This window comes from Xiphophorus maculatus, chromosome 18 (genome assembly GCF_002775205.1).
Source record: "Xiphophorus maculatus strain JP 163 A chromosome 18, X_maculatus-5.0-male, whole genome shotgun sequence".
Lineage (NCBI taxonomy): Eukaryota > Metazoa > Chordata > Actinopteri > Cyprinodontiformes > Poeciliidae > Xiphophorus > Xiphophorus maculatus.
The window spans coordinates 26246061-26268373 of record NC_036460.1 but is presented as its reverse complement, the minus strand read 5'-3'; the positions used below and the strand labels follow the sequence as shown (position 1 = coordinate 26268373).

Here is a 22313-nt window from a genome sequence, read left to right as displayed (position 1 = left end):
CTCAAGGACGTGCGGCCGCTGGACTGGACGGGCCACTGACAGGGCGGTAATTGAATGCCAGCCTGCATATGCTGAAGGTCACATCAGAGAATGGACTCAGCGCCGCGTGTGTGTGGACCTGTACACTTCGGTTTGCTTGCATGTTAATACGTGCCGGTAAAGTTGAAGGGGGGGTGGGGGGGGACGTTGTCGCATCTTTTCATAGGTAATGGCTACAATCATTAATAGATAAAAGTCAATTTCTCACTTTAGCTTGCTTTCTTTTATCTTCCAGAGAAGACGCTCGCCGTAAAGATACACAGACTCAATCTAAAACTGACACGTGGAAAGCATTCTGTTGTACACAAATGAAATTAAATTAGAAACATTTTTGAAAGATGCCCTAAATCAAATTTCATAACGCTGTATATCACAGTGGTAGCTATCTGCTCCCCTGGGTGTGAGGAGGAAACAGCACAGGCTTACAATCATTTATGATACCTGTTACTGGGAAAACTACCTTATTATCTACGTCACTTCCTGTCTCCAAAAACAACTGGGTAGACCTCTTTTTCATCACGCCGGCTTCTTTTCGAAGTCCTCAGAATCCATTTTCATATGCTGCAACCTTGGTCATGGAGGATATTGCTGGACTTGCTTCAGCTACAGCATTTTTATTCCCTTAGGCAAAACCTTCTCTAAAGCCTTCTTAGAATTGAAGAATTTAACTATGGCGCTTGAATCCTTCAACTGGTTTTATCTTTCAAAGACCTTCATCATTCAAAGCAATTTGTAATGCTTTTTCTTTTGTATCTTGGTCAGGTGTTGGCTAGCTCTCACTCAGAAAAGAGATTTTATGTCAATGGACTTCCTGCCAATAGCCTTTCAGCTCAAATCTGTGTAGACCTTAAGATTTCTGAGAAAGTTACATTAAATTGAAGACTAACCTTTTTTCTTGAGAGTATACAACTTATTAGGGAAGCCCTTTCCTCCCAAGCATGCAGTGTTTACAACACAGAGTACATGGAACATAAAATAAAAAATTTAAAAAATCAGCTGAGAAATTTCTAAATATTCACATCTATAATTTAAATAGTTACATTCCTGCTGCTTTTTTGAATGCCAAATTAATGTTGTAGTCAAGACCACCTAACCTGAGACCAAGTCAAGTCCAAGACCAGGGTGTATCGAGATCAAGACAAGACCGGCGTCCCGCGCCACATGACACAATAAAATGTGAAACATAATCAAAGTTGCATCTTAAACTGATCCAAAAGATTCACATTCCCATAAAAACCACCTAGACATTAAACACTTAGAGCTAAAACAGATTTAACTAATATCATTACCAATTCAAACTCTTCGTCATTCTGCTTTGTTTCCATCTCTGTGCCACAATCCACGGAGGTCTAATGCCATCCCTAACAAGATAACGTCCTGGGCGGTTGCCCATACTGCCCGTGTCAGAAACCACCACTGTCTGCACCGTTAAACATAGCAGTTAAGGCAATGCATTAACGGTAAACAACGCTCAACTATGAACACTGACCAAGGATCAACAACTTGTGCCTTGTGCTGCCACCAAGCACAAGGCATGAGTTCTCACTCGCTCTCCCGCTGCATGAAGCTAGGCAGCACACAGTGCTGTAATGTCTGCCACCATGACAGGTGACAATCAAAGAGCAATGCGCATGCTCTGCGTGTTCTTCCGTTCTTGTTTTATTTATTCGCTAATTAAATAAATATCAAGGTATATAATTAAATAAAATAATAAAAGCTATCGCAGTGTACGCAGAGCATTACAAGAAAACAAGAACGGCTCGCAGTGAGGCTCCAGTCCTGTCGTTCATAGTAAAGAGCCGTTCAGAAGAATCAGATCAATTGTGAATGTAACATCACTATGTTGCAGACTTTTGGACACAGCGTTGTCCCACATATACGACACAGTCAGTCAACACCTCCGAACAATTGACCTTACCAGAGGGGCCGCTTTTCATTGGCTGATGCCCATTCTACGTGGTCACGTGCGTGACCGTCTCACAAACAGACGCTTCCCGTTAGCTAAGTACAGCATAATGGCAGAACTGATACAACTTCTACACCTTGAAGCCTGTCTGCTACACAGTCTTACATTAGCTAAACAGATCAATATGCAATGTGTCTGTATCTGACATACACTAAAGATTTTATTTTAGCAGAAAAGGCTTTGGACTAAACTGTTAGCCACGTTAGCACCAAGTACAGCTAGTCAATCAATCATCGCTGTGTTCAGGGAAGCGCTGATTAATAATCGAGAAATAAATATCAAGCCTGGAAACTTGATATCGTAACAGAATGTTAATGTTTTTACGGTAAAAACATAATGTTATGTTTTTACCGTAATCTTTGCTCGTCTTGCGGGGCGCAGGCGGTTGCCACGGTAACAGGTGTGCTTAAACTACAAAGAGAGAGAAAGAGTAAAAAGGTAAGAGTGGTTTTGAGTTGATCACCTGTTCGGGTTATTTTACCTTTGTTTACCTTTGCTGTGGCGCATTACAGCCGCTGTAGTTTCTAAACGTTGGACTAATTTCCTCGTTCGTTTGTGAGTTTACGTCATTCACAACAAACATCAAATAGAACAAATATATTTCATAAAATTTTAACAAACAAATGGCTTCTACCGTGATAATTATGTGAAATTAAATTAATTATATCCCAACTTCAGAAGATTTGCCTTTGCCTTTACAGAGCTCTTTGGTTCCTCCTATCAGTCTGCAGCTTCTCATATTGACGTCATCAAACCAAATGTCAGATCTACCATAACTGACTGACACCTGCTGGCCTCAGGTTTGCAACCAGCTTGTAACTGAGAAACCAGTAACCTCCTCCCAGATGATGACATGAACTTGTTAGTTCCTCTGTCCATTGTAGTAGCTGATATATTGTGAAAATCCGGTAAAAATGATGCACTAATCGAGTCATGTTTACGTAGAAACAACGCAAGGCTTTGTTTGTGAGACTTGCGGTCACGTGGGTCGGTTGTGGGCGGAGCTTGGTAAGGTCCATGACTCAGCGCTTTTTTTTGTTTGTTTTTTTATCGCAGATGCTTATGTGTCTTTGTACAGCTAGCTTTGACGATAAAAGTTAGACGTAGTCCCCGCCGTCTGTGAAAGCGAAGCGCTGCTTAATTTACATGTCTCCATCGGATTTCTTACGACTTATGTAGCAGGATATGTATTACTGAGGATTAGACAGACATCTGCCGCTCAGAGAAAACCACTGCGCATGTCTTGGAGTGCCACGTGTGAGTTAAAGGGGGAGGCGAAGTGTGACAGCGGAAACAAAAAGACGTAATTAGTACATTACGTTATTGCTTGAATTTTAGTCGGTATGTTTTGCATCCAGTGAATACAAAGATCTTAGCAAATGAACTGGACAATATGCTGGCAATTTAATGACATTTTCACAGTTGTGGCCTTGAAATAAAATCCCGAGTCTTCAACGCCCAAGACCGAGACCAAATGCGGTCGAGTCCGAGACGAGACCATCAAAACGTGGTCTCGAGACCATCTCGAGTACTAAAACACTAGCAATTGTCACATTAAACTTCAGCCTGGGGGCCATTTTGTTTCATGGATGAAATTTTTCAATGACAAATGAGGATGATAAGAGAAGTATTAACTATGAAATTATTTTTGGATTTTTAAGAAAAGGTCTCTAAAAAGGTTTGGACGCTACCTTATTATATTGTCTTTTCCCAACATTTTATTTTAATCTGTGTTTTTTTTTTTATCTGAAAGAGGTCGTTTTAAAACAGCCACACTTTGAGTCAAAGCTCAATGATTCATCACTGAACTAAATATTTCACATGAACCGAACTGGAAATCCTGTTGTATCATTTTCCAGTCGCGTCTGAGAGAGTCTGTTGTGTCTACTTTAGTGCAGTAAAAATGTGTCATAGATCTGATAGTTTCCTTTTCTGGCAGAGGCTCAGTCAGGGATGTGCGCTGGATTTGCTGACGCCCAATTAAATGTGCAGAAAAAAAAAAAGAAAAGAGCACAAGGAATTGAGGGACGTGTGAAATGAACTTGGCTTGCCAAAAATCCTCGCTGGACACTGCGCTGCTGCGAGGCACAAAAATTCCCCATCCCCAGCTGATTCAGATATTTTTATTGTGCCTCATAGCGATGTTTAGATGACTTATAAAAGCTTCAGCTGAGGTGTTTTATAGTGATTATACAAAGAGGTATATTGCTACGACAGTGGTTATTGGTGCTTTCATGCGACTCCTCTAATTATGGCTTCTTATGAGACTATTTCTTAAGCATCAATGAATCATATACGATCATGCGAGGGAAAAAGTCAACACGACACAGGCCTTCCTCATCAGCTGCTCAGACATTCAGATAATAGCTGTCCCACATACGGCAGTGCACAAAAGCTTGAAATCTACTTTTATTTCTTTGGAATATCTTGAAAACATTCAGAAACGTTCTTTGGGATATGTTTTCAGTTCGTTTCTACTTTTTAACGTTTCGGTCTAATCTTTGCACCTTCTACCATAACTGCATTCTTTGAGCCTCATTAGAAATTCATACCTTTAAACAACATTAAAAACACTGAGGCTGTTTAAAAAAATACGTCTTTTGGAATGAACCATATGTAGCACTATCAGGTTACAGAGAACAGTGACACTTCAGTGTTACTATTCAGTGAGGAACACTCAAAGCTAGTTATTTTCCATATCAGCTTAACAAAAAATAAAGACCAGAGAAGCAGAGAGATGCAAGAAGGCCATCAATATATTGAAATAAAAGGTTATTTTTCCATGTCAAGGCAACAGGCGTGTGAACAAATCAGACAGCAAGAAATTTAGCCCTTGCTGGGAAAGGCTAAGCAGTGTAGCGAAGATTAGCACTGCTCCATCTTGATTTTGAGCTCGCAGCCTCTTTTTATCACAGAACATACTGGTGATGAAACTGTTGGCAACCTTTTATAAAACTCAGAGTAGGGTTACAAATTATATCTATCAAAAAACAAACAAATACTAATAATTTTTTAAGGAATGCTCCCCACCTGGTGCTAATTGCTAACACGGGATGCTAAAGACAGTTGAGAAAGTGACCTCAATCATTTTCTCTTTGGTTTTAATAGCTAGTGAAACACAGCAGAACATTTTGAATGAGTTTCCCATACAAATACATAAAATCATTTTTGTCACTCATTTATATGGACTTTTTTTTTCCCTCCAAGCTTTTATTTTGATTGTAGCTTACAGAGAAGCTACAGTCAAATAGTAGCTTTTCTGTAGCTACACGCTGCTGTAGAAACAAGCTAAGGAAGCTTGCTTAATGAAGCTAAACAAGCTTCATTATCTGCAAGCTAATACAAATAGCTTATGTGTCTCAAAACACCAAAATCTGGGGGTTTCTACCAGGACATTTCATTGTGATAAAGATAAAAATTACAACCTCATGGAGTCAGCCACTAAACAGCTAACTACCACACTAGCAAAGGTTTCAGGAGCCTTTAAATTGTCTCTCAGTCTGGGTCAGTAGGCGACACTATCATGAGGAAGACTGCTGACTTGACACATGTCTAGAAGACAAGTCATTGACAACCTCCACGAGAGTGGGAAGTAGAGTAAGCTACTGATGACTAAAGAAGCTTTTTCACAGAGTGCCGCATCTAAGCATGTTCGGAAAAAGTTAAGTGAAAGGAAAAACGTGTGGTAGGAAAAGGTTGCAACAGCAGTAAGAGCAGCCTTGAGAAGATTGTCAAGCAAAATTTACAAGGAGTGGACTGAGGCTGGATTCCGCACACAAAGAGCCACTTCAGACAAATCCTAGATGAGGGCCACAAATGTTGCCAAAACACAAAAGTTTGTACTTTAATTTGGAAATCATGTTCTCAGACTGAGGATGAAGAGTGGAATGGCACAACCTTCTTGTAGCTGTCCATCGGGAAATTTTAGAGCACTTCACGCTTACTTCTGCTGACAAGCTTTACGGAGACGCCAATTTCATTCTTCCAGCAAAAGGTACCAAAAGCTGCTGTTAAAACCACGGTGGCGCTGCGGTCGATTGGACAGCAAACTCGCCTGACCTGAACAACACAGAGAATCCATACGGCGTTGTGAAGAAGGTGAGACACCAGACCCAACAATACAGATGACCCGAGTGCCGCTATCAAAGCAATCTGGGCTCCCATTACACCTACGCCACATTGATGCAGTAATACTAGAAAAAGGAGGGACAGCCAATGATTCTGTGCAAGAAACATTTCTCTTTGAAATGTTTTGTTTTTATTTGCATTATGCAGTTGTGGAGGTTTGTGTTGTAGAGCCCTGAAACAAGATGAAAACCAGAAATCAGATGGAAAAGGGCAACAACAGTAGTTGTCCAGACCTCTGAATGTTTTTTTTTTTACCTTTTAATTTCTTCAGAAACTTTTGTACAAACATATCACCAGACAGGCAGAACTGCAGCTTTAAATCAACAACCCATCTATTAAAAAAAAATATTTAAAAAATCTCCCCAACTACTCTACATCCTGCTTCAATAAATAAAGATCCTGCCACTATTTCAATTTGAGGGGGGGTGTTGCCCTAGGAAAAAAGAGCTACACAAATTACTAAAAGAATGATTAACACACACAACTAACTACCAACTTATACAGATAGTTTGTAAAGCAAACAAAAAATAAATCAAACAATAGTTTCATCCCACTTTAACTCTCAGCTTCACTCAGTGGTCTGACCCCATGAGGTGGATGATCCCGGATGTCCCTCCAAGTGAAGTCATTAGCCAAAGCCAGCCCTCAGGAAGTTGGCCTCAAAAATAGTCTTCAAAATAAAAGCATAACAGAACAAAAGTTCCTGTTAGCGCCTGTAAGTGTGTGCTTCACTTTAGCGAGGGAGCTGTTCAGTGATATTCTGGTTTTTTTCTGAGACACACAGTTTTGGGTTTTCATTACTTCTGAGCCAAAAGAGTATTTCAATTACAAGAATATCACTCCACGTTTAATGAATCTGTGAGTTACACTGTTCGAAAAGAATCAAATAAATATAAATATTGACGTTTTTTACAGTATCCAATTTTTTCTTTAGATGTCAGGTTTTGCATTTTATTCAAATTCAAATGTGTTCAGAGGATATGTGTCACTTTAAACGTGTAGAAAAGTTACCAAAATGATTTATGGAGATTTAGTTTACGAAATGATTTATTACTGTGGTAGCAGAACCACAGCATCTTTCCAAAATATAACGCTAGAAAAACATCAACTGAAACCGAAGGAGAGCCCCCACGTTTTAACACTGTCCTAAAACAAGTAGCAAAATGAAGTCACAGTAAGGATAACTTAAAAACATGCTAAATTTAGCAATTTTTTATATTTTTTGTCACGTTGCAAATGTAAACGATCAAAATCTTACATAGTGTTTGCAGTAGGAGTAATTGTTACGCCTCTGTTTTAAAGAAATTGATAGAAGTCACGTTCAACACTCTTATGTGAATAGAGTGACATCAGATTAATAATTCTAATGCAAAAAAATATTATATATATATATATATATACATATATATATATATATAAAGATCTACAATGTAGGACACATTACAACTTGTGTCCAGCTACATGCGCTACGACTGAAGAGGATTTTGAGTTAGTCCGTCTAACCAGAACCACATGATCTGAATGTGGCTTTCCCAGAATGCTGCAGGCTCTGTTTGCAAAGAGGACTCCGCCGGGACCGGACTGGCTGAGGAAGAGGAAGGCAGAGAGGGGAGGTGGGAGGAAGAGGTAAAGGGGGGATGAAGGGGGGCCAATGCCATAGAGAGCTGGCAGATGCCCAGCACTGAGAGTCTGCCATCCGCAGCTTGAGCACAGCCTTTCTCCTAAGCTCATTACTAAGCTTTACTCTCACGATCGTGATAAAATAAAGCATAGCGAGATAAAAAAAAATAGAAATAAAAAAAAAAAGAGCATAGAGAATTTGAGAGGGAAAGCTTGGGTCCATGTTTGAGAAACTGGTTGGAAAACATAAGATCATTTCGGAACACACTCATGATTGTATTTTGGGATGAACACAAAAAGTGAAAAAAAAAAAAAAAATTATAAATGATAAAATCTGTCATATTTAAGGAATTTCAAACTATTTCAGTTTGAAATAAATGTTTATCTTATGTAATTTTTTTCAAAATGCCCACTATTTTGCACCTTTTCAAATGGAAATAAAGATTCAGATAATATGTTATACATATGCACCATGGGTTTTAAAGGTTATGAATTCAAACAATACAATTATTTTTTGGCTGTCTACTTTTCTATGCCATAATACAGGAAAATTAAAACCTCTGCAAATGTGAGTCGCAGAACTCTGCTTTTAGTGTTTGTAAAATAAATAAAATAGCTTTTTGTTGAGTACAGAAACAAATGAAGATAAGTACAAATTCAGGTGAAAAATTAAAGTCACGCTCCAGCATTTAAAAACTGTCAAAACCCTTGACGGTATCCATGACAACTGACTTTCAAAGCTGGGAATCAATGTGTTTCAAAACTGTGAAAAATGACCTTACTGCTAGCTTAATGGCTATCTTTAAATTAGAAAAAAGCAAAAGAAGAAGAAAAGACCAAGGAAAGAAACTTTTCTAGCCTTGAAAGTAGAAAACAAAGTCAACATGGCAAAACTGTCAAAAGTAAATGAGTGGAAAAAATAAAAGTTAATGCGAGAAAAAAGTCAGGAGAAAATTCCTGCTTGAAATACTACCGTAATTTCATAACAACTACACTAAACCCCCAAAACTATAAAAATGTTTGAAAAATGACTCTATAGTTCTAACCCATAAAAACAGTGACAATTTTAAAAGGAAATTTCCCAAGCACAGTCCAAATTTCTATTTTACATTTGAAACAGTAAAGCAGTCATCAAACAAAAGCAAACCGGTAAAGACCTACAGACATCAGATCTGTGTCTTCTGGATATCATTAAAAGTTACAAATCCCAAAGAACTTCAACATAAGATCATGCCTCTGTCCTTTCGGTTCTTTTTTTTTTTTTGCTTTCACTTTATCTCCATTTAAAAACACGGGGCTTGGCCTTCTTCAAGTCAAACAGACGCGAGAATCGCAACGCGATGCAGGGCATTGTGGGTAAACGCAACCAAAACGATGTTGCGTGTAGAGGAGGTGAAAGCTCTTGACAATAATTTGGCTGCTCACAAAAGATAAAAATACAGGACGTGCTTATAAGAAGGGACGAGAAAAAAGTCAACCGAGGTCATTTGACACTCTAAAAACACAGTTCTTAAGATAAAAACTGAAGCTAAATTGACGTGTGCTTAAGTAACATTAAATCTCGATGCGATGGTGAGTGAAAGAACCCGTCAAACGTTGATGACTGAGCAGAAATACTTCAAATATTCCACCTGTCGATGACGTTTAATTACTTCTACACTACTGTTGGCGTCCGTCCTGCTTCACCTCGATCTGCTGCCAAGTCACTGCTGCCTTTGTTGGACTAACCCTGGGTCTCTCTTAGCATATGTTTCTTCCCTGATGGGCACTTGGCATAAAACAAAGTCTTTGAATGTGCATTTACTGGAAGTGGCGGCTCATACCCGAGCGATATACATCACTGTCTGCATATCGGACATGGCTAACAGCGGAGTTCCTGAAACGGCTTGAATTGGTGTAGGAGTTTAAACCTGCTGCAGTTTCTTGGAAGGTGCCTTCTTCGGTCGCAGAAGAAATACTAACATGTTTTCATTAGCAGAGTTTCAGAAAAATGGTTTACGCACAAGACTTTAGGCTTTATAAATGCAGAAACTATTATGACACAGTTGCTGTCTACTTTTCTATCTTTCATGCTGCCCAATAACAGTGTGTGATAACAGTGTTTGACATCGATCAGCGATACAATACTGATGCCGATACTTTTTAAGCTTGATAAATAATCAAACTTGTGACATTCAGGTGTTTTTGTGGTTTTTCTGCGAATTATTTTTGTTCAGGCCCACAACAGAATTTGGACAAAGTTTACAGGGATCCACAAGATACTTTAATAGCATATCAACACGATTTGTGTGCATTTTCTTCCTAAATAAACAAAGTGTATTTAGTTTCAATTTGCTCAATTTGGGAGCAAATTGAAACAAAATCTTTTTGGCGGTCGATTTATGAAACTAGGATACAAAAATAAAGCAAAATTTCAGGAGGGAATTTGAAAGTAAAGTATCAATCTTGGTAACAACACCAACTTGGGATGGATATTATTGATATTTTGGATTGATAGCTCCACCTCCACTGCACAGACCTAAGCAGGTCAGGACTGAATAGAAATCAGATGAGTTAAAGAAGCATCTCAAGTATAGCTACCGGCTCTCAGAAAATTTTTATAGGGGTGTCAGGTTTAGGGTGACATAATATGTATATATTAATATAACCTGGATGGAGAAATCTGCCAACAAAACTACGCTGGATGCATCTCTACTCGTGATGCAATCAGCACAGTTGAAAATAATTTATCCCCTTTTCTGCAAACTAGCAAAACATCTCATATGTTGTCCAAATCCAGCTCCTTCTGTTGTAAAGCTCATATTTAAGTATCTTCTGCTTAAAAAATTGGTCTCGTAAAATTTGGATAAAAACAGAAGCTTATAGTAGAACGTAAGAAGAAGTTGAAGTCAGGTGACCTAAGTTAAAATTGATTTCATATTTAACTTAAGCCATTAAATTTGTACATATCTTACATTTAAAGCATAACAGTCTAAGAAGGTTCTTTATATGTTAAAATGAACTGAAACTGTCTAGGACAGTGAATACGTTGGCACCCAGTAAACCTGCGAATACAGTGAAACTCTGGTCAAAAACAGTAAAAACCAGATTAAACATGATTGAACCAGTTAAATGAGTTTCTATTACCAGGTCAAATGTCAAAGAAATCTGGTGTTTTTCCCTGTTTGTAAAATGAATCAAAATGGAAACTTGCTCCTTTTTTTGGCAAACACTTTGGTTACAGAGAAAGAGAGAAAAGTAAGGAACATAGAGCTTGGTGCACATGCTTACACATGTTAATAAATCTGAAATGTATTTTTTTGGGCAAAGTAAATGTTTGTTTCAATGAATTGAACGAATTTATCATTTAATTATTGAAGAAATCCCTGAAATGAGCAAAATCTGAAACTTTTGTCTTAATAGGTAAGGCAGAAAGCATTACTAAAACACTCATGTATTCACTGTTCTTAAGTGAAAAAATGTTCATGACAGAAAATCCAACTTCTACAATTACACTACAGCGTACATTTATGCACTAATATAAACTACTCAAACACAACGTCACGCCGTTTCAGAGTGTCTGAGCCAGATTCAGATGTTATTTTCGGGAGAAAGAACATCTATTTGTAGATCTCCTGATCCTTTGTTTATGCCTGACACAGAGCAAAGTGCACACCAAGCGAAATACCACTCCAACACAACGCAGCCAAGTTTCAACTGAGCTGAGCTGCCCTGATCTCACTTTCCTTTTTTTCTGTTTATTTTTTTCTTTTCTTTTCTTCCTGTTATGGAGCAAATTCAGATCTGAAAGTCTTAACAACGACACGGAGAACAAAAATCTTCTGTTCACACAGTCAAAACCATTAAATAGCCTCGGAAATGCTAATAATTCTGAAAGGTAAAGTGACTGTACAGATGAAAAACTGGTCAAAAGAAGAAAGAAAAAAATAAATCGAGGAGTTTTTGAGACTCACTGGCTTCCCTGCCAAAAGTGAGATAAACAAATTGACGTAAATATTATGTCTTTTATAATAGGATTAACTAATTTGCTATGAACTGCACCCCCTAGAACTGTTCACAAATAAGATTTTATATTTTCAGCCTAATATTTTCCAATGCTCGTGCAAGTCGTTCCTGTTTGTTTATATCAAAATTTAAATATTTTATACAGTAAATGGCCAAACTCCTCCTAAATAATCTCCGCGTTTAGTAATTTTTCTTTTACAAGCCCCACCTGATATTGGCGAATTGGTGAACTTTTTAACAATTTTTTTTCAGCCACAAACTTCACCACGAAAACACAAAGTCTTACAGACTATTTTTTTTTCTTGTTGTGTTTTGTCTACTTTCTAGGGAAAATATCTTAGTACACTTGAAAAAGGAGCTTGTTTTATGTCAATAACTCTTGAATATTGAGGTGAAAAAAAAATAGTTCCACTGGTAGATTTTTTTTTGTCATTTACAAAGAGCCCATGTCATAAAAAAAATCATCTGCCAGTGGAACTAGTTTTTATCAATATCCAAGACTTGTGTTGAAAACAAGCTCAAATATCTTGCTATAAAGTTACATAAAAGTTAATTTTGTCTTACTTCTAGCGTCTTAAGGTATTTGCACAAGAAACTAGATGAAAATGCTTGGTAAGATTTTGTGTTTTCACGTTTTACGTGAAAAACCAACATCTCTACCCCTACTACTGTGATACCTTTAAGTAAAATCCAGTATCACCCGTTGCCTTCAGAAGCCACCTGCTCAGAAAACAACCTGGCCGCAATTAAACCTCAACGTGGATGTAGATGTTCTGCGGAAAACCACAGAGATATTTTGGAGAGAATATTAGTAAATCTGAGCTTGAAACAGACTCAGATTTAAACTTGACCCATTTCCACCCATCATCAGAGAGTGGATGCAGCACGGAACAATTGCAAACCAAGCAAAAAGAAACAAAAAACACAGATCACAGGACAACTATTAGCCACTATTGCCACAAGCAACTCATTGTGGGCACAACAAGCAGGTATAAGAAGAAGCTAGCCTGGTGGTCAAATGAAACCAAAATGGAAGCTTGTGGGCATAATGACACACCATTCCCGTTATGAAACCTGGTATTGGTAGCATCATTCGAGTTAACGGAAGGATGGAAATATAAGGTAACCCTGGAAGGACGCCTAAAAAAAAAAAATAACATCCTCAGAAGGACGCTACCTTGAATCCAAGATCTTAGTCTATTTAAGAAGATCCGAATGATCTCTGCTGTAGCTTCATGCTAATCCAACCGAGCTTAAACCGCGTCGCAAAGACGAGCGTTTCAAAGTGGAGGGCTGATCACAAACGGACACCACACTTTCTGGATTTATGCTGGAAATTGGAAATGATTTCCCTCCTGTGACGCACCATTTCGTCGCATAGAATCCAAGTGAAACGAGATCTGACTGTAAGACGCTGTGATTGGTCACTTATTTGCACCCACTTCCTCAAATGTAATCCAGAAATGACATTTTTGCTTTAAGGCGTCGCTGTGTTAGTTATTTATTTATTTACCCCGCTGCTAACTCCTCTGGCTGGTATCCCAGCATAGTGGCCAACACCTGTAAGCAAGTGCAGCTCTGACTGGGTACGGCGTATGAGTGTGTGTGTGTATGCGTGCGCATGCGTGTGTGCGTGTGTGTGTGTGTGTGTGTGTGTGTGTGTGTGTGTGTGTGTGTGTGTGTGGGTGTGTTGGTGTGTTGGTGGGGGTCATTGGGATCGGTTACCAGGCGACAGACTGGGCACATGTCTCCCTCATCTGGGCGCCAGTGGAAAAGCAAGGTTAAGTAAGTACATGGGTCAACACGAGAGCAGATCTGAGGCAAATCTGAGCAAAATGGACACTGTGCAGTTTTTCTTCTTTTTTTTTTCTGTTTTTTGCACAGGGATTTGTGGAGCAATGTGAGTATTTCTCTGAAGCTCTTAGATCAGCACAGGGGCCGAGCATCCGGCGGTGCATCACGCACGCCACACTCTGACCCCCCCCCCCTTCTTATTCCTCCTCCTCTTCCCTCTTTCCTCCTTCCTCCTCCTTTATAGTGTGAAATCCTGCATTTCGGTTCCGTGCATGCGGCAGGCGGCAGTGAGCTCTATCAAATTCAAGAATGCATTTCGTCTGACACGTGATGCATTATTTAGCTACTACCCCTCCATTCCCCCCCCCCCATCTGGAGGGCTGAGACCGGTGGTCACACCCCTCTCTGGAGAACTCAAATGGGACTATAATACAAATGCACACATTTCCCCTTCAGCGGCGGCGGATTCGTTACCCTCCAGGCTGCACAAATGCGCCTCACACACACACATTAACGCATACGCACACACCAGACACATTCACACACACCGGCCTAACCCAGCAGCCGTATCAGTCAGGCGAGCTTTTGTTATGGTCTATACTGGTTGCAAAATGCAGCTGCTGTGAGGTGGAACGCCGAACTTTAACGGGAGGTGAGCGAGACGCCGCTGCAGCTCCTATTATCGGACACGCGGGAGGAAGGAGTAATAATAATAATTTCCACACACACACACACACGCACACACACACACACACACACAAAATGAGGGTGCGGGGGAGGGGGGATGTCATGCACGCGCGGCTTGAAGAGAAAATATATCGCACTTCAACTCACCTTGAGCGGCCGTTCCTCTGGTGCTGAATACACTTGCTATCAGAGTGGCCACATACCAAATCATAGTACTATTGCCGACCAGCTATTACCACGCAAAGTGCCCCGTTCGACCAATTGCTCATATTCGACCTTGCACCTCTCGGACTCTTCGGCGCAAGCCCCGTTTTCATTCCACGTCTCTCAGTCTCTCTCCCCGCGGCGCTGCTTTGCCTTCATCCCTTCTTCTTCTTCTTCTTCTTCCCTCCCCCGTCCTTCCATCCGCATCCTCTCCCGAAGAGACAGAGCACCTGCACCGCCGCGTTTGTAGTAGACACGGAGCCGTTTTTTCTTTTTTTCTTTTTTCCTTTTCCTTTTCCTCCCTCTCTCCTCCTCTCTCTCTCTCTCTCTCTCTCTCTCTCTCTCTCTCTCTCTCCTTCTCACTCTGTCTCTCTTTTACGAGCGCATAGTGAAACCAAGTGTGAGAATGCAAAAAGCCAACAGGTCCGCCTCTGCCGCCACCGGATTGGTTGCCGATTGAGGCTTTGGGGCGTGCATTGGCTGTGCCCGCACCCTCCGCACCCTACCTCGCTAGCCCCCCTCCAACCCCCCCACCCCTCCCCCCCTACCCTCTTCCACCTCTCTCTCTTCCTCCCTCCGCCCCGCATGACGAACCCGGAGGATCGTTCCGATTCAAGGTGAGTTGGAGCGTGCCGTAGTGTAAAAGCGGGAGCCGCAGTATCATGCGCATTGCCAGCGTGCAACATCTGTAAATGCCGCTCCTGTAAAACGGGGGGGGGGGGGGGGGTCCCACGTGCGCAATAGCATCTCCACAGCATCATCAGCATGTCAACGTTTTTTTTGTTGTTGTTTTTTTTCCAGCTTTTGCTGGACCAGTGATGGAAGGATGCTGATGTTGGTGCTGATGGTGATGGTGATGATGATGATGATGATGATGATGATGATGGTGGTGGTGGTGACTCATCCGCAGCCTTCCACTATAGTGTCATGTCGCCGATAGAAAGGTGTTTAATTTTGTAATTTTTGTATGTATTTTTTTTTCATATATCCCCCCCCCCCCTCCCCCGCCCCCCTCCACGTCTGGCTGCGTGTGATGGGTGTGGCGACACATACAATATGGTTTTCCTTGTTTTCTTTTCCCTCGACGGCCCCACTGCGCAGACACGGTTGGGCCGATGAGGCTGCCTCAGATTTCTCTCTTCCTGCATGGCCACCGAGGACCCATGCGCCTCCGGCTGCTCAGATCTCACACCGTTTAGGGGGCCGCCTGCTGCCGTAACTAAAACAAAACCGTGCAGGTGATTTGTCTTTTTTTTTTTTTTTTGTGGATGTAGGTTAAATAGGAGGGTGTTTTTTTTGTTTTTTTTTTTGCCAGCCTTTAAATATAACTTGTCTTTTTATTGGACTCCATACTCCATGTCTGCTATCCCCCTCCCTCCCATCTTTTTTTTTTTTCATTTTGGAGATAATCTTTCCGTCTGAAATCAAAGGGAATCTAAAAATGAGCCTTTAAGGAAAAAAAAAATGCACAAAAAAGAGAAATCTGAGATTCTCATTTATTTCTCTCTGTCTCTCTGGCTCTCTTTCTATTTCTGTGATAAAATCGCATCATAAGGAAACATTTCCAGATGTGTGAAACTGTCGGCGTCGCTATAATCCATCATATGCAGAGCTTTAGCCGAGATTTAGTGAACCCGTTAACCTTTAACCACTCAGTCTTCATTATTGGCTCCGTCTGTGAATTAAACATAGAAGAGGCACGTTAAGTAGGCTGCCGGGCTTCTACACATAAATACAGATATAAGCATAATGAAAAGCAAAGACGGTAAGAACATCTAATAAAAACAAAAGTAGAGCAATTAGTTAAAAGTTCGTATGAATAAAAGTATCTTAAAACTTTAAAAACAATATTTTTTTAAACAATTCTATTATACAAAACTGTCACCATGTGATTTTTCTCCCCCACAGATAATTTGTGAAAATAGATCTAGCTCCTCTTCTTTTTTTTTTTTTTTTTTTGCCTCTCTGTGGTCCTAAACACATCTCAGTCAAAGACAACCAATCAGAGTCAGGAGGAGGATCTCAGCGCTGTCAATCAAGCTGGTGTGGGAACCGCACATTGTATTAATGATGTAGAAACACGTTAACATTACAGAAAAACTGTTTATCCACCATCATCAGCCATGCTAACTATTCTTAGCATTCACCACAGGTGTGGGGCGCTAGCTGTAGCCTAGCAGAGAGCGAAGGTGATGACACTCGGCTCCTTGCTCTGATTGGCTGTTTCTGACCAGGTGGGTTGATTCTGCAGACGGCAGTAGGATTACAGGGAAGAGGCGGACAAGCTCGATTCTTGGTTTCAAAAATGATCTCTCATATTATATCGTCAGTGACAGTTTTAACAAACGCGTAAAGAATACATTGTTTATAAATGTTATAACTTTAAGCTGCTCTTCATGGTCATGAAATACATTTTGCTTAAAAAAAAATAGACTTTAAATAGATCAGCACTCAAAAGGTTTGTTTTTTATTCACATTTTAATGAGCAATTTAAAGTCAAGAATGATCTACAGTATATCAGTCACATTAACCCATGAAGAAATCTCTATTAACACTAATGCAATCAAACCCATCTTCTTCTTTGAGTCTTTCCAATTGACCTTTGATGGTTTATCATTGATGATGAGGTAAATAAAAAAAAAGAAACTTTTCCAACCCTTTAGCTGATTCTCTGCCGGGGTCACAGTGGGACTTTGGCTGAGTTACTCCATGATCCTCATGCTACAGTGGAAATATGTTGGTAGTGTTGGGGTTGGAACGGAAAGGAATTGTTCAATAATGGCCAGAATAACCAGAAAAATCAAAACAACCGGACATTTAGAAAAAATAACAAGAAATTAGCATTATCATCGCCGCCCTTTGCTTTTATTGTTCTTTTTACTATTGTGTTACATTTCTTGAATTAATAAGCTTGATGTTGCCTTGCTGTTTGAAGCATTTCCAGCTGAGGAGTTTGGGAACGGCTCCTCTAAAACAAAGCCAGCTTCGAGCGGTAATGAGCAGATGAGGGAAGGGAGCCACCTGCTCCTCCTTCACAGCACGTTTGAGTGGGAGCAGGTACAGTTGTTACATCTCCACTGGAGGCTCAAGGAAAGCTGACAGAGCAGCACGGAGCTGCCAGTCCATGATCTTATCTCCTCGTGGATTTTAAAACATGTCCACATGTCTGACAACCCAGATCACGTTACCGAGTTACCGCCTCCAACTCCGCCTATCTTACTAAATCTTACCAAGTAGTTTTGGTTTAGTTTCTACTGCAAGTATCTTAGTACGTTTGAAATAAGACAAAAACTGACTCACAAGTAACTTTTCAACAAGGTATAGGAGCTTATTTTAAGTAAAGAACTCCCTAATATTGATGAAAATGTACTTGTTCAATTTGGCAGATATTGTGAGAAAAATGTCTGAACATGAATGAAATCCTCTGCCAAAGAACTTTTTCGAAGCAAATACTAAAGAATTATTGACTTAAAACAAGCTAGCGTAACATGCAGAAAAGTTACTTGTGAGTTAGTTTTGACTTATTTGAAGTGTACTAAGGTATTTGCACAAGAAACTAGATCGAAACTACTTGGTAAGATTTTGTGTTTTCGCAGTGCGACGCCATAGGGTTGCCATCCACCAGATCTTTCATCATCATATTGTTTATGTGACGTTTCTTCCATGACTGTCCCCTCACTCCCCGTAGAATTAGATCTCGTACAATCCAGGTCAGGGGGGGTGGGAAGATAAAAACAGCTAAGATAATCTGTTATGTAACTCTTGGAGTATTAGTTTTAGAGCCCTGTAATGGAGGAAGCTACGGATTGCTGAAGCCATTGGAGGGGTATGAAAGTCTCCAAAATAAAGCTCTTACATGTCAAAATATCCTTTAAAAAAACATTTTGAGGGGTAAACCTTTTACTGCCTTGGAAAATAGGAGATTAAGACGTTTTCTAATGCAAAGTTCACAAAGATTTTAGAGAAACATGCTACCACAGAGGTAGCAGTGAGTGTCGTAGTTGGAAACACATGAAAATAACCCTGCCCTGCTTCGTTATTTTCCGGCCCCCTCTCTCAGCCTCTTTAATCATCTCATGACTGCACTGATTCGTCTTGTGACTCTGAGGCCTTGGTTCTGACTTTGGGAACCAGCAGAAACGACTGACTGGCTGGCTCCACCCTGCACCTGCTGCAGCAAATCACCGAAGCACAAATCAAGTGATTGCTTCCTGTAAAAAGGAACTTTAATCTGCAGAGAGATATGTAAAGTAAGAAAGATCATTTTTATATGGCAGCTTTGACAGTTTACAAAAAAAAAATAAAATAAAGAATGGCAAAGTGCTTCACAAAAGACCAGGCACATAAGTTAAAGTGTGGGATCTGGGAGGCAGTAAAACCGAAGATAAGTCAAGTCACTAGTTAAGTTGGGAGGAAAAGCAAAGACAATTACACCAAGATATATAATTTCAAAAATATTTTCTACATTTACAGGGGCAGTATTATGTATTTTCCAGTAACACAATATCATTTTATAGCACAATCAAGTTCAACGATGCTACCTTCAGTTGTTATAAAAATATATCAAATATGACTTCATAGTTTAATATCTTGAAAATGGGCCTCTGTCACTTTAAGAAATTCCTGCTCTTTCTGAAACTCTGCCTCCAATGAGTCATCACAACGTCGCTCTTCTATTAAACCTTTAATAACGTTTTTACCAGCGTTACACAGAGTAGTAAGTCGTATAATAAGCTCAGCAGGTGCGCAGTTCCACCAAGGGATGTGCTCATTGCTGCTGGCTAGTCTGAAGGAGCCGAGTGGGGAAGTGCCTGCAGCTCAAAGGAGTTTTCAAACATGCATGAAAGAATCAAGGCACTACTCCAGATGTGTTTTTAATGAGAAAATAACATTATAACATGATGTAAAGCTCAAAAAGTCAATTTTACACAATATTGCCTAATATTTCAAATGTCAATTTCTGTACAATTCACTAATCATAAAGCCACTGATGGGAAAAATATGTGTAATTAGAACACAATAACCTAATTATAGAAGTGCACACACACACCTGAACTAAAACTTAGCTTTAGCACCTTTAATTCAGTTTCAGCAATATGTTGCAATAACATTCCTCAGTAAACCCCCCCCCCCCAAAAAAACAAAATTTAAAGGTGGTTTCACAAAAATCTTGGTTTAACAGGGTTCACACTTGTACAACCAAATTATTAATATTTAGCAACACTTTAATGGAGTTACAGAAATATTTAATTTGGGGGTGCTGTGGTGGTGCAGGGGTTAAGTACAACCCAGATATGGAGGCCTTAGTTCTCGACGTGGCTGTCGCAGGTTCGATTCCCTGCCTGGCGACCTTTACTGCATGTCTTTCTCCTTCTCTCATTACCCTCTGTCCTGTCTATTCACTCTCAAATAAAGGCCAGTAGAGCCAAACATATATATATGTTTTTTTTACTTCAACTCATCTCTTAACCTTCTTTTAGAGCACAGGAAGGCAGGTTATTGTCCACAACATTCTGTCAGAGTCAGACAATTCCAACATCTCTGACTTTATTCTGATGTCCTTGTGAATCTGTCCTCCTGCAGAGGGAGATGCTTCCGTGACAGAGATGTATGGATGTGTACAGCGAGGGCCCCGACCGAAATCAGTCAGTCCGCCTGCAGCGCGCTGCGAGCCGCCCGCAGCACACAGCCTGCGGCTCAACACATGTTTCAGCTGCATGCCTGTTTATGGTGTTTTTTAAGCTCTGTGCTCAACTAAAGCGTCACACTCTGGGGAAAATTCTCTCCTCTGACCAGCAGTGGTCAGTAGTGCTTTACACAGCAGAACACTTGTAACTTTTTGCAGTTTGATTTTGATCGTTTTGATAAATAATAGTCAGCGAGAAAATGAGTAGCCTTCTGGTTTGCCTGCTTCCGTCCTTCCTCAAAATGAAGCGTCGCTGTTAGAAACAAGGACAAATCAGTCTTTTTTATTTACCGCCTGGATGCTGTAAGTTGCCCTGATTTGGAGTTCCTACCCCAGGCCATTCATTGCATGTCTTCCCTCTCTCCCCCTGTCCTTCCCATCAAGCTATTACTGAATAAAAGCCTCTAGTGCCATACAATCGTTAAAAAAACTACTTAAAGTTGTATAGAGGGGGAAAAAACTGATGTGAATGTATAAATGGCAGGAAGTAGGATGATAAACGCTGGGCCACAAGAGCAGTTTTTACTGTTATATGTGCACAATATCGAAGAAGAGCACTTTGTTATTGTGTGTGCTCTTTATTTATTTTATAATTTTTTTTATGTATCAGGTACATTATCTTTGTTTCTCTCTTTACATGTGTATGCTTTTAGATGTATTTCCTGCCGTGTTGTGAAATCAACGAGGAGATTTTTGCACGAAATCCCAATAAAACGCATAGCTTTTTTACCTTTGTAAGACAAAATGTAATAAGTAAATAAATAAATGATAAAAAGAGAGAATAAGTTCATGATGAAGGCCCAACAGTGAAGCATTCTGCATTAAACATGGATTAGCCTACAGCATTCTCCCTCAAGCCTGTCTGCACGTATCACCTCTGCTGTTTAGTAATGATGCAATTAAGCATCTATTGATCAATTGTACGCGTGCCCTCTCATTAAGACGCCAAGTTTGTTTTGCATTTGTAGTTTTAATTAAAATGTCAAACTAAATGTGAAATCTTTCTTTGTTGCCATGGTGTCACGTATCCACTCCGCCGTCGTTAGTGTTCCTTAGTGTTCAGCTTAAGAAAAAAACACGCCCAGCTATTATTATCAACAGCGAAGAGCGGTTCATTCCCAAGCATGGGAGGGGAAATTAAGCAAAGAATCCGAACTTCAAGCTCTTTTTTTTTTTCTGAAATCAATGAGCCTCTAAACATTCTTTTCCTCGTGCGCATTGCGTCGTCTTTTAGCTCATTTGTGAAGTCTATAAATACCACAGTGCTAAAAGAGCCGTGGAGGCAGCGCCTGCAAACTATTGACTCATGATCTGGGTGGCACGTAAAGACATTTAGCCTCTGCGAACATGATGAGCTTCGCTGTGCGCAGAGCTGAGTTGACAACATCTCTCCTCCTGCCCGTGTGAGAGAGTTCAAGCTCTTACTGCTGCTGGGGGGACACTCCATGCTTTTTATAAGCCGAGGAGGAGGGAGAGAGCATATTTGGAGTCAGTGTTTTTAGGGAGTTAATCCAATCGGGGGAAAAAAGAAAAAAGAAACCTCTGCTGTGGTTTAGATTAAAACGACTGGTCACAGCAGCCTGTTCCCAAATAAAGAACTGCAGCTACTGCTGGTATTAGACTTTAAAAGGTCGGCGTTATGTGCCATTTTTACAACAAAATCAAGCAACTGTGTTATGTTCAGTTGTAAAAGAAAACACTGTGTATGTCAAACAGGAGAAATCTGACTTCATAATTTGATGCTTTGAAATTGGGCCTGCGTCTCTTTAAGAAGCTCCTACTTTTTCGGACGCTCCGCCTTCAGCACTCAGCAATGCTTCTCATTATGCCGTTTACAACCGTTCTTAGGAGCGTTTCACTGCTTACTCAGTGCTGCTGCCACTAGCCCGGAGGGGGCTGGGTGAGCTCTAAAGGAGGAGCTTTGTGTAAATGGGCGGGGCTTTGTGCGAGCAAGCGTTTAGGCACCCTCGAACGGCTGCCATGGGAGATTCAAGGATTCCTCAAAATGTGTGAAATCGATCAATCAATGAAGTTAGCTACAACCTCCACTTCACTTCAACCTTATAAGTGGAGATACATTGTTGATGTTGCCGTTATAAAATAGCTTACAATTAAGTATTGGCAAATATTAATGTAATTTTCACAGGTGGCGGAGCGTTGTTGTTAGCAGCTGCTGAAAGTAAC

The 22313-nt window shown here is 40.3% G+C and overlaps 1 protein-coding gene and 1 long non-coding RNA gene across 7 annotated transcripts in view; one reads left to right on the top strand and one right to left on the bottom strand.

Annotated features, from left to right (window-relative positions):
• The window catches only part of igsf9b (immunoglobulin superfamily member 9B), an 81380-nt gene extending 66645 nt beyond the window's left edge, over positions 1–14735 (bottom strand). For all 6 annotated transcript variants that reach the window (XM_023351728.1, XM_023351730.1, XM_023351729.1 and 3 more), the window contains exon 1: positions 14387–14735. In XM_023351728.1, the coding sequence (XP_023207496.1) occupies positions 14387–14450 (64 nt within the window). In that variant the 5' untranslated portion in view covers positions 14451–14735. The remainder of the gene's footprint in view (positions 1–14386) is intronic.
• A 283-nt stretch (positions 14736–15018) lies between these two features.
• On the top strand, positions 15019–22267 carry LOC111611937. Its single transcript, XR_002754308.1, has 4 exons — positions 15019–15060; positions 15245–15387; positions 15545–15681; positions 20027–22267. It is a non-coding gene; the product is annotated as an uncharacterized LOC111611937 (long non-coding RNA).
• Positions 22268–22313: the final 46 nt, after the last annotated feature.